This window comes from Bubalus kerabau, chromosome 20, assembly GCF_029407905.1.
Source record: "Bubalus kerabau isolate K-KA32 ecotype Philippines breed swamp buffalo chromosome 20, PCC_UOA_SB_1v2, whole genome shotgun sequence".
In the NCBI taxonomy this organism is placed as follows: Eukaryota; Metazoa; Chordata; class Mammalia; order Artiodactyla; family Bovidae; genus Bubalus; species Bubalus kerabau.
Genome location: NC_073643.1, coordinates 52,519,470 through 52,531,985, shown reverse-complemented (window position 1 = coordinate 52,531,985; position 12,516 = coordinate 52,519,470). Strand labels below are relative to the sequence as shown.

General features: G+C 46.5%; 1 protein-coding gene across 3 annotated transcripts in view; it reads right to left on the bottom strand.

The window, feature by feature from the left end:
• The window catches only part of USP4 (ubiquitin specific peptidase 4), a 39,890-nt gene that overhangs the window by 20,197 nt on the left and 7,177 nt on the right, over nucleotides 1–12,516 (bottom strand). For 2 of the 3 annotated variants that reach the window (XM_055558369.1, XM_055558367.1), the window contains exons 4-8: nucleotides 11,682–11,808; nucleotides 10,945–11,090; nucleotides 10,753–10,814; nucleotides 1,249–1,389; nucleotides 115–232 (exon numbers count right to left, since the gene is read on the bottom strand). In XM_055558369.1, coding sequence (XP_055414344.1) covers nucleotides 115–232; nucleotides 1,249–1,389; nucleotides 10,753–10,814; nucleotides 10,945–11,090; nucleotides 11,682–11,808 — 594 coding nt within the window. The remainder of the gene's footprint in view (nucleotides 1–114; nucleotides 233–1,248; nucleotides 1,390–10,752; nucleotides 10,815–10,944; nucleotides 11,091–11,681; nucleotides 11,809–12,516) is intronic. The other variant, XM_055558368.1, reaches the window with a different exon arrangement.

The window sequence follows — 12,516 nt, the reverse complement described above, 5'->3', positions numbered from 1 at the left end:
CTGAAGTACTAACCATGGGTCGTTAGGGACCCTGGAGAGGATCCTCCCAACCCACCCCAGCCTCAAGTACTGTGGAGACCCGGTGTTAACTGAGATGGCAGCTCTCCCCCCTACCTGCAAAGCGGAGTTCATGAAGCAGGTGTTCCCCAGGTTTCCGAGTCCGCAGAGCCCAGGTTGGACGTGAGTCAATGGGGACTCCTGACAATTATACGAAGCAGAGAAGCCAGATCCACTGGAAAACACAACCCAAACCAGCAATCAAGTGAGTGCTGCTCACATGCCCTCAAGATGCCTCTTGGGGCTTCACCTGGGCCTCTAGAATTCTCACTTGATAATGACCCCATGATATAAATTCTTTTTACTCCCCTCCCCAGCCCTCCAGCTCCCCCAACCCCCGCCTTGACCTGACATGCTGCTGCTGCTGCTAAGTCGCTTCAGTCGTGTCTGACTCTGTGCGACCCCATAGACGGCAGCCCACCAGGCTCCGCTGTCCCTGGGATTCTCCAGGCAAGAACACTGGAGTGGGTTGCCATGACCTGACATAATAGGTGGTAAGCAAATCCTTAAGGGGAAGAGATGCTGTTTGAATCCTCTGCTCTCTAGCTTTATTATGGAGAAAAAAATGGCAACCGACTCCAGTATTCTTGCTTTGGAAATCCCATGGACAGAGGCGCTTAGTGGGCTACAGTCCATGGGGTCGCAAAGGCTTCAGCAAATGCTAATTCTATATCCCTCCAGAGGGCTAACTGCCAGGTGATCTTGGGGAAGAGCACTGTGGTTACCAAGATGGAAGCCTGCACCTGCCACTACCCACCCGGCCACGCTTGGTCTTGGCAGTGCCTGAGTGTGTGTGCACTCTCTCTCTCGCCTCACCTTCCTCTACCACTCTATCTGCGCTCTATGGCAGGTGCTCTGACACCTGGAAGAAGGATCACAGCCACACAGAGGAGAAGCAGGCAGTCCACGCCCCACCCCCCTGCAGCTGACAGTCACCCTGATAGCCATTCTGCCAGAAGGCCAGCCCATCCCTTCACAGACAAATGCAGTGATGGGAAAACATCAGCTGGTAGGACGACAAGAACACCAGAACTAGGAAGCACTCTTTACTGGGGGGACGAAATGGAACGAGAAGCCACGTGCAGCGGGTTCTCACGGGGAACCCGAGTCCTGCATGTGCTCAGGGCAGCAGCAGAGGAACTGTCAGGGAGGGCCCGGGAAAGGAAGGCAAGTGAAAGGACCTGCTCTTACCCCCTGCTGACACCGGAGCTGTGCATCCCCGAGGTGTTAGTGCTATCACCATTTGCAATGGGAGAGGCAGACACTGAGGAATAGGGACTTGCTGATGATTTTGGAGAGGTAGTAAAATTTCTGCTAGGCGCAGTGCTTGATCTGGGAGAGAGAAGCAGAAACAACGCTACTGACTTTGTGCACAGAAGCAAGTCCTCTTTAAGGCTTGCTTGAGAAGAAGGTGTCTTCTCAAGAAACACATGTTCTCCACATTCAGTTATTTAAAATTAATTGCAAATAGCCCGTTTTCATGCTACTTCAAGGTAAATTTTTATTGACTTGAGAGTAAAGAAATTAATTGGTCTTCCTGTCTCATTCATCCACATGGTCATACACTGAATCTTTCAGTGAGATAAACCACAAGGCTGACCTTCAGGGCATCCTGGTTTGATTGATAAATCATCAGCTTCCCTGAATTTTAAGAGTTACCAGTGAAAGAGAAAGAAAAATGGTGATAAGAGATGAATTATCTCAAAACTCTAGACCTAAATTAAACAGATGGCTGTAAGTACACCAGAACACGAAAATGGCAATTTAGTGTCACTGTGCTATTCCAGGCAACTGCTTTTGTTTCCTGAAATTTACCAAAGTGGAAAACCTCTCTGTTTCAAACTTCTGTTTCAGTATTTTTCAGTGTCTTATTTTAGATTTATTCCTAATTTTGGACTAATTAACTCAAGGACTAATTGCCCCAAATCTTAAATTGACAACAATTTTATCAAGTTTTCTACCAAAATCCACATAAGACAGGTAGAAGGAAATGAGTTGTCTGCAATGTTTCAAATACCTAGTACAATGATGATTTTCCTTCCAGATTGGGAGTTCTTTTTAGAATAGAGAAAATAATTAAGCTGTGTTGTCCCTGCAGAGAGCCCAGCCTCATGGGATCTGATGTCAACCAGGGCTCCCTGTGAGAAGTGGGGTGTGGCAATAAAGATGAGCAATCCTGTACCCACACTGTAGGCAGATGTCAGGGACTATTGAGGGGCCTCAATGGGTGTCAGGAACTGAGTTCTGCTTCACATTCTGAAGTCACAGCAAGGGAAAGGGAAAGAGGGCTCCCCAGGCTCTCAACCACCCACAGAAATGCACCTTCGCTAATCCTGAAGAGCATTTGCTTCACTGAGCCTCATCTTCATGATGCAGAGAAGTCCAAGAACTATGGCAGCTCCTTAAGTGAGGCCTGACAGAGCCAAGGGACACACTCTTATGGCACACAGGGGACTTCAACGAACATCCAAGGCCTGTCCCGGGTGCTGCCAGAATGCCCAACCTCCTATGCAGACAAGTCGCTACCCAAGGCTGGGCTCATATAGCAGACTCTGTTAACTCAGGTCTGCAGATACTACAAGACAGTGAAATTCAATTTCTGACATACAAACCTCAAGGCACATGGCTTAACACTCCCTTTTTTAGTCATTGTTCACTGGTAACTTATTTTATTCTCTGAACTTAAGAGGGCAAAAATCCATATAAGGCCGTTACACGTATTCAACATCTGTCAACTTCTTAAACAGACAACTCTTCTGGTTGAAATGAAAGAAAGTGAGAAAAATTTTATTTGACATTCATATACAATGTTTCAGAAAATAGTGCCAGTAGTTTTCAGAGTAAACTCAGTCAAAAAGAAATCCAGGGACTTCCCTGGTGGTCTGGTGGTTAAGAATCTGCCTTCCACTTCAGGGGATGCGGGTTCAATACCTGATCAAGGAACTAAAATCCCACATGCCTTGTGGTCACACGCCGCAATGAACGATGACCCAGCTGAGATCCCACACAGCCATAGGTAAATAAATTAAAAGAAAAAAAGAAACCTAATGATGACTATCTAAGGATATATTTTATATGCCTGAAAACTTACATAATACAAAGTGCTCTTTGTTGTTTTTTAAACTCTACCTTTGACAGACAAATCAAAAAGTAAGACCTCTGTACAGAATGACTTGACCTGTACCTGGGAAACGCTTGGGCGCCTGTCACTTGTCAGGCAACTTGCGAGCACACCCGAGGGCGCTGCGAGCTGGGAAGCAGGCAATGGTAGGAAGGAGCTGACACGGGGCAAGACCTCACTACCAACTGTGACCGAGTCTCATGCCACGAACATTCTGAAAACAGAGGCTACGTCTCCAAATAATGGTCCCTCTGCTCCCAAAAGATACTCTGGCCAAGCCTCTGGTCTCCTGGCACCCTTCTCCTGGGGCATCTCCCGATCCCAGGCACGCCAGGTCGTTACCATCACAACGGAAACAGCACTGGCCCATGGCTCTGTAACACTCACGCCTGCCCCCCTGCTCCGTTGCGCTCTGCCTGCCTCTCAGACGCTCTCCAGGCTGAATGCTACGCTGAGGAGGAGTCCACTCTTTAAGTCTACCCTCTGAACCCAGAGCCCAGCATCTGGCATTATCCTCAAGACAACAACCAACTAGTAGCCACAATCCTCACTGCCTTCACAACATGCTAGGCTGTGATCTTCCTCACACACACCAACACTGTTAACCCTCATCTGAGTGCAACTCAAATCTCCATTTCAGGAACACTGGCCTCTTCTAGCTCTGGGCAAGCAGAGCTAGACGATGATGGAAAATAAATAAATAAATAAAGGGGACGGTAGTACAGAGCTAACTAGGCCTTATACATATCAGGCAAGTAAAGTTAGAATTAAGAGAGAGACAAAAAAATTGCGACCAGATCTACAGAAAACCTTGGCAGAACTAACAGAGAGGTTGGAGTAATCCACAGAAAAGGGGAAAAAAAAATAATTGCAGATGCTCACAATTAATCAGGTGGCTCTCACGGGTGAAAAAAAAGCTGAATGGAAACAATTTCATTATGCTTTCCTCTTGCCAGGATACATGGAAAATTGATTTTATGAGTGGGTTGTTTTTCTTTTTAGAAAAAGGATTAAGCCAATCACCGACATTCCCTGGATGATATACTGACTTGACATACTTTTCACATTCCCTCAATTTCATCCTACATCTTCTCTGACAGACAACATGTTACTGAACATGATTTAAAAAAAAAAAATCCAATTTGAGTTTGTCTTTTGAATAAGCTGAACGCATCTATAGGTATTCTAATTACTGTTATAGCTGGACTTAATTCAGTCTCCTGTTTTTTAATTACCATACTTTTCCGTTGTTTTTTCCCCTCATTCTCGCCTTCCATCTCAATTTCCCTTTTAGATGACAGTTTCCTAGCTGCATCCTATGGCACTGTGATTTAGAACAGGAAATACATGCTTTGGTTTGGTGCAAGGTTCTTGGTACACAGCTTCTGAAACTGTTGCAATGTCTCAAGTGGTAAGAGGAATGGGAACATCTTTCGTTACATTTTGGTCTTCTATCTTTGGCTCCTGAAATTGCTCCAAAGTGATAAAGGTGAAAAGTGTCTGTTGTTCCTCCCAACACAGATCTTTCAACATCTCAATTTATGCATATGACTTTTGCAAACTTCCAAAGGATTGGTGGGGGTGGGGGGCGGCTTGCTGCTGGCCAGGGGAATCAACCTTGTGAGGAGAAGGTTGGCTCTTTTGCCCCTACCCCCACACACCCACCTCTGGAGAGGGGAGAGGGGCTGGGGATTGAGTTCTGCCACCAATGGCCAAGCAGTTTAATCAATTCTGCCTGCTTACTTAAGGGTCCACAAAAACCCCTGAAGCATGAGTTCTGCTGAGCCTCTAGGTTGGTGAACACAAGGAGGTACTAAAAGGGTGACTGCCTGGAGAAGGCACACAAGCACCTCACTCTTCTCCTGCATCCTTGCTATCCATCTCTACCACTTCACTGTTCAACAGTTATACCTTTCCATAATAAAGTGGTCAAATAGCAAGCTACCTGAGTTCTGTAAACTTGTTATAGCAAAGTATCAAGCCCAAGAAGAGGGTTGTGGGAACTTCTGATTTACAGCCAGTGGGTCATCAGAAGCACAGGTTAACACCCTGGCTTTGGGAGTGGCATCTGTAGGGGAGGCAACCTTGTGGGACTGAGCCCTGAGCCTGTGGGGTCTAATGCCATCTCCAGAGGAACAGTTGCAGAACTGAGTTAAATTGCAGGACACTCAGCTGGTTTCAGAGAATTGATGAGCATGAGGGAAAACCCTCACATACTGGGTGGCTAGAAGTACTAGTAGAATAAAGTTGTTGTTTTGTTTCTTTTTCCCCTCCCAATAGCTATTCTTCCATTCTTCTTTAGTTTCCAAATCCCGAGTTTTAGCTAGACCCCTTGCAACTGCTGAAAGGCATTTCCCAGCCTCCTTTGAAGCCACGTGTGGTCACGGAATTTGCCAGAGAGATACAAAGGGCCATCTTCTATGTGATTTCTGGGCAATATCCTTACAAGGAAGGGGTATGCCCTTTCTCCTGATTCCTCCTCAGCTACCTGAATGCACATATGATCGGTTCAACTAAAGCGGTCACCCTGGACACTGAGGTGACCACCTTGGAAGCTGAACCCACAAAGCAGTCACACGAGAGAGCAGCCGGGTTTCTAATAGCAGCAGTACTGCACTGTCCTCCTTAGAATTTCTTTTTGGAAAGATGTGTCTACCCTACTTAACAGACTAATTTTCAAGTCCTTCTTCACTGCTAGCAAACCTTTCCTAATCAATACATGTTAAACAAAAGACATAAATTCTACTTTTGTACTTCTGGTAGTTATTCCATTAACTTATTAGGATCTGTTAACTATTTTTCTCTTTTCCCATCAATTACTTCAACTTACTAACTACACTTCCCTGCAAGAGAAGTAGTTCAGGACATTTTCATCTCTCTTTACTGCCTCCTCTCCTCACCTGTCTTCCATGTCAGGATTACTCGGTATTTACTTCTGGATTGTTATTGATGCAGACTGCTTTCTTAAACCTTTCTTCTTAACTATTACTAAACTTTTTATTGAAGTATTATGTACAGAAATATATAAATCATGAGAGTAGAAAAGTGAAGACTTTCTTGGGAATTCCCTGATACTCCAGTGATGAGGACTTGGTGCTTTCACTGCTGAGGCCCGGTCTGATTCCTGGTTAGGGAATGAAAATCCCACAAGCCATCAGTATGGCCAAAAAAAAAAAAACCCTCAAAAGACATTCTTATCGAGTGATGGCAAAAATGTTAATTACTCAGTCATGTCCAACTCTTTGCAACCCCATGGACTGTACAGCCTGCCAGGCTCCTCTGTCCATGGAATTCTCCAGGCAAGCATACTGGAGCCGGTAGTGATGACCTCCTCCAGGGGATCTTCCTGACCCAGGGACTGAACCCGTCTCCTGCACTGCAGGCAGATTCTTTACTGTCTGAGCCACCAGGGAAGCCATGCACCTATATAATCACTACTGCACTATCCCCCAGACCAAGAAGCAGGACAGCACTACCTCCCATGTGTCCTCCTCACGCTCCCTGCAGTCACAATTTTTTCCAAAGCTAACCTCCATGGTGACCTTGAGACGCACAGATCGGTTGTGCCTGTTCTTAAGCTTAATATCAGGGACTCATACAGTAGGCCATGTTTTGGGTCTGGCCGCTCTCATTGAACATCGCTGATGAGCCTCAAGGCTGTCATGGCTGGAGAGAATTCTGTCATTTGCACACACCACAATTCATTCTATTTTGGGTGGCTATTTGGGTTAGCTCCAGTTTGTGACTATGACAAGCTGTGCTGTCATGAACATCTTTGAACGTATCTTTAAGTGAATGCGAGATGTATTTCTGTTGGTTGTAAGCCTAGGAGAGGCTCACTGGGCTGTAGAAGATGCACACAATTATTCATTTAGTGCTTGCTGCTGAATCTTCTAAACTTGCTATACCACTTTATACGCCCCACCAGCAGGGTCCAACACCTCAACCACACTTGCTACTACTCATCGTTTTCATTTAGCCATGCTGGGGATGTGCAGAGGCACCGCATTATGGCTTGAACTCACCATTTCTGGATGCTTGCCAAGGCTGAACGCCTCTCCGCATGCTCACTAGCCACAAGGATAACTTCTTTCTTCAAGTCACTGTTACAGGTTTTCTTGTCCCTTTTTCTAAAAGGGGTGTCTGACTTTTTCTTACTGACCTAAAGGGGTTTCTCTGAAATTCTAGGTATAAACAATCTGTCAGACATACACACTACGAATACTTGTCTCACTCTGTGGCTTGCCTTTTTACTCACGATGAACAGTCCTTAATTTAAAAGTCATCCAACTCGATTTCCTCCTCTACAGTTTGTGGTGCTGTGTCTTGTTTAAGCAATCTTTGTTTCTCCCGAAGTCCTTGCTTTCCAGTCAAGAGCACACTTTACTAGCTGTACTCTAGTAGATCTGTATGCTGGATTTTACTGCCTGCTCCCTACCGCCACTTCTCCCAAGAGGTTTCCAAGAGGACCTCTGTGTAGAAAACCTTCCAAGGTCATCTTCAGCCAGAGAAAAAAATTTATTTTATCCTCACATTTAGATAATAGTGGAGTAGCTTGTAAATTCTAGTTTTAAAGTTATCCTACTTAAACATGAGTTTGAGCAAGCTCCAGGAGATGGTGAAGGACGGGGAAGCCTGGCGTGCTACAGTCCATGGGGTCACAGTCATACATGACTGAGCGACTGAACGACAACAACTTTGATACTGAAAAAGTATTCCTTAGGTCCACAGATGCCACTGGGAAATTTGATATTAATCTGCTTCTCACTCATGACTTTCTCTTTCAAACAGATTTGACATTTTTGCTACATCTCTGTTGTTACATTTCAATCGAACCTGTCTTGGTGTGGGCTTTCTTTTATCTGTCGTGTTTAGCACTCTTTACATTGAAGATGTTTCCTCTTTCATGATTATGAAAAATTCATGGTCGCTCCTTCTAACATTTTCTTTCCCTTGCCCATCATTTCCTCTCTGCTCCTGAAATTCCTATTATCTGGACATGGGCAGTTCTACTCCCAGCCTCCACAGTATGCTTTTTTTAAAAAATTTACGTTTAATTGATTTACAATGTACTGCCAGCACTTTTCTATTATCTTCTACCTCCTTATCCCCTAGAATTCTTCAACCTGAGCTTTCGACTTTTACCTTCAGTCTTCAGCTACATTCCTTCTGCAACTCAACCCCGCCCTGAATTCTTTGTTCCCATGTTACTTCTCTCCTTGTTTCTGTTTCATATACCCATTTCCTCTTTTTCGTGAGAATTTTCAGCATCGACTGCGTCCTCCTAAGCAGCTGGGGCTGTGAATTCTGCTCCAACTAGCACCGCCTGTCAATCTATCACTTTCCTTCTATTCTGACTCTGGTTGTCAGCTTCGCACTGTGGCTCCCTGTCAGCCTTTGGCCAGGTGAGATCCACCCGTTCTCATTCACCACAGCCCTCCAAGGGGCTCCCAGAGGCAGAGGTGGAATCCAGCATCCCACACGGCTCACCTCAGTCCCGTCACTCCTCTGAACCCAGCTACAACGAACTCCGGCTGCTCTTCAACCAGGCCCGCTCGGCCCCAGGTCTCTGCAGCTGCCGTCACCTCGGCCTCACAGAACTGTCAGCTCAGGAAGCACCCCAAGCCCTGCTGATTCCCTTGCCTCCTTCATGACCCTGTTCAAATGGCACCTCAGCGGGGCCTCACTATCATCCCGTTTATACCCAAAGCCTTACACTTGCTCATTTTTCTTCCTTGATGTTCTTCCCACAGTACTTGTAAATCTACAGACATGTGTCTTTCTTATTTTCTGCTTCTTGAGGACAGAAATTTTGTTCCCTTTATTGCTGCATCCCCGGCACCTAGAGCAGTGCCTGGCACTACTGGGGGAGCAGTAAGGTGAGCTGTGCCTTAGGAATTCTGCTCTGAGCTCATTCAGCACTGGACACCCTCTACCAGGAGACTCTAACGTTAGGGTGTCTCAGTGAGGCAGTGCTCTTTCCCAAAAGTGGTTTCCCTTCACTGGAACCTCTTAGGTCTGAGGCTCTGGAAGGAGTAGGGAGACACAACAGGAGGAAGAGAAAAAGACCCAACTGCCAACAGTCTGCCTTGGCCCGTACACTTGGGGTCTTTCACTCCAAGCTGTCAGCCCTACCTCAGAGACTAGAATCCAAGCACCTTCTGTCTCCTAAAGACGTTGTCTCAGTTTTTATGTTATTTTCTCTTAGTTCTGTGGCATTTCCAGTTCCAAGAAGGGAGTGAGAAGGCTGCTGGGCTACTGTTACCTGTTTCTTAGGCTGCTGTCACAAATCACCACAAACTTAGTAGCTTAAACAACACAAGTTTATTATCTTATGGTTTTGGAGGTCCGAAGGTCAAAATGATTGTCACCGAGCTAACTCAAGGTGTGGGCAGAGCTATGTTCCCTGGTGAAGGCTCTAGGGATTTCTAGAGGCTGCCCAGCTTCCCTGGCTCACGGCCAGTCGCCTCTATCTCACGTTTCATTGCTCTGACTCTGCTTCCACCTTCACATCTGACTCTTCTCTGTCTCCCTCTTCTGTTTATAAGGACCTTGTGATTATGCTGGGCCTACCCAGATAATCCAGGATCATCTCCCATCTCAAGATCCTTAATCATATCTGCAAAGTCCCTCCTGCCAGGAACCTAACACATTCACAGGTTCTGGGGATTAGGACATGGACTTTGTTGGAGGGGGTGGGGGGAGACACAGTCACTATTCTGCATAACATAGCTATTCCGTCATCTTTTCAGGAATTGGGGATCAGAGTTTCTTACACTGAAGTAAGTCCATGGCTAAGCTTTGGCGGGGGGTCTATAAAACCCTTGAGATTGTTGGCAAAATGCTGCCTTTTCCTGTGTTTCTCAAGAGAGAGCTCGCAGCTTTTGTAAATTTCATAGAAGAGCTACAAGCCCATTACCACAAAACACTCACTGTCCAAAATCTGACTGAGGAAGACAGCAAAGACCAACATTCTCCCAATAACTACTGGGATACAGACACGATTCCCCAATCTTATACTGTATGAAAAATCCACCACTCCTTTCTGTCCCCTTTTCAGAACATGCATTAACTCCACACCACACAAGAACCTCTCCTGAAGACAGGGGTGCCTGGAGTCCCAGTTTAGTACTAGAGTAATTCCCCCAGGAAGTGACAAGGGCAACTATCAGAAACACTCCCTGGGGTAAAGAGTAGGATGGAATGGAACTATTACCTTTAAGTAGTTAAGACCCTATGTCTGAGCCCTCTCTTCCTCCATCAAAGCCCCTGCCTATAGGCGGAAAAAATAAATGCCCTTGACAGAAACAAAGCCGCATCTTGGCAGGGCAGCATCCCCAGATCCCGGCCCCTCCTCTTCCCCATCTCCTCCTCAAAAGCAGAGGCTCAGTGCCTGGTTGACATGTCTGACAGCTTTCCCTGGGATGGCTGCCCAGCATGCTGGTTACCAAAAGCCAGGATTACAGACTTTGGATACAAAAGCAAATGTTTTCCATCCGGTTTAAAGCATGTTTTTCTCTGGCGTCTCTCTTATGCCCGTGTGCCCGGCCACAAGAGAGGACACGTCCACTTACTTGGATTGCTGGGTCTGCCTTGGCCATGTGCCATCTTCATTTTGGGGCTCAATTACTAGCACCTGAGTGAAAGAGGAAGCCCTATTAGGAACGTGCAAACCATCTCACTTGCTGACATGCTCAGGACCAAAAAGGTATCTGTCCACACATCCTGGTGGAGCTGTCTGCGGGGGCATGCCTGGGCCCTCCTACCTGACCCTGGTACAGCCCGGCATCCTGCACAGTGTTGTCCAGCTTGCTCAGCTGCTCGTAGGTGTTGCTCATGTATTTGTTCCACAGCCGCGTCTCACGCTCTGCAGGGATGTTGAAGAGCTTCCTCATCTCCTTCTCGATGGTTGCTGGGGACAGGGAGAGACATCACTCTGGGCTTTCTCCCGGTGCAAGGACAACAGCCACCACAGCAAGCTGAGGCTCATCTTCCGTCCGAACGGTCATGGGATGCTCAGGATCAAAAGATCTGACTGCCCTCAGCCCCTTGGTGACTCCTAAGGCTAAACATCTTGCATGGGGCATCCTTTTATACTCAAATACCCAAAGACAGCCCCTAGGCTTCTCATTATTTGATGATGTGGGTCCCCATTTACAACACAAAAGCAACATGGTATAGTTAGAAGATGAACCTCTGGAATTAAGACAGATTTGGTTTCAAATACTAGGTCTGCCATTTTCTCACTGAGATTTCTTCACCTTTATTACCATACCATAGGTTAAGTAAGCAGAGAACATGTGCAGTGCTTCTTACAATATGATTGCCAGGCTTAGCTGTCCACAAGAGAGTCCTGGAAAGCAGGCGCCCAGGTCAGGACAGGTCACCATAATCCGAGACTATCTGGCTAACAAGTCTAAAGAGGGTGCCCCACCTGCCCACTCATTAGCCACCATGCCCTGCATGCTCACTAGCTTCCTGGAATGCCAGCCAGGGGACTCACCGATGGTGTCTGCCTTGCTGAAATGGCAGCTCAGCACGTTGGTGGGGTCACTGTTCTCACAAAGCTTCAGTTCCAGCAAATATACCTCCACCTTGCAGTGCTTGACAAACAGGCCATGTTCTACCACCTGCGAACGAGAGCGCGGGTGAAGGAGCACTGGTCCCACACCGGGACAGTCTGGGGAAGCAACATGCCTCATCAGCGACAAAAGGCAGAGTCTATGTGACAATGAGTGTGAGCTTTAAAGTCACCGGCGTGTGTCTCGGGAGTTTAAAAATCTTATTTCCACTGGCCCCAGATAGATGAGGTGCCTAAGAAGAAATATTTTCAGTGAGCCCAGACTCTTGCATATTCCCATACAGAAAAGCATTACATTCCTTCACTTGAGATTATGTGGATTTCCTTTATTTAACAATAATCTTTCGATGTTCAGACTACCTGCCCTTTGTTGCAAAACTTCTCCATAACCTGGCTCCCCAAGCCTCACCTCCTCAGAGCAAGTCTCTCAGGGTCACTTGAGATACTGTCTCCTGAGGGCTTGAAGTTCTAAAAATTTCCACCAAATAAAACATAACTCTCAAAGGAAAAAAAAAGTCTTATTTCCACTCATTAGGACCAACCAAGAGCATCGTGATGGAACCAGAGCTAGCAACAAGAGGGCACAACAGGAAAGTCACTGTTCATCTCTAAGTGGAGATCGTGATGATTCCCCTTGCAGGGTCTGTGGAATCAGGGCCTGGAGAACACAGTTAAATCCTTCGGCAGTATGCTCACCACACAGCGGGACTGTCGGCATTAGGGGACACCTGTGAAAGCTGGCCTGCCCCTCACCATT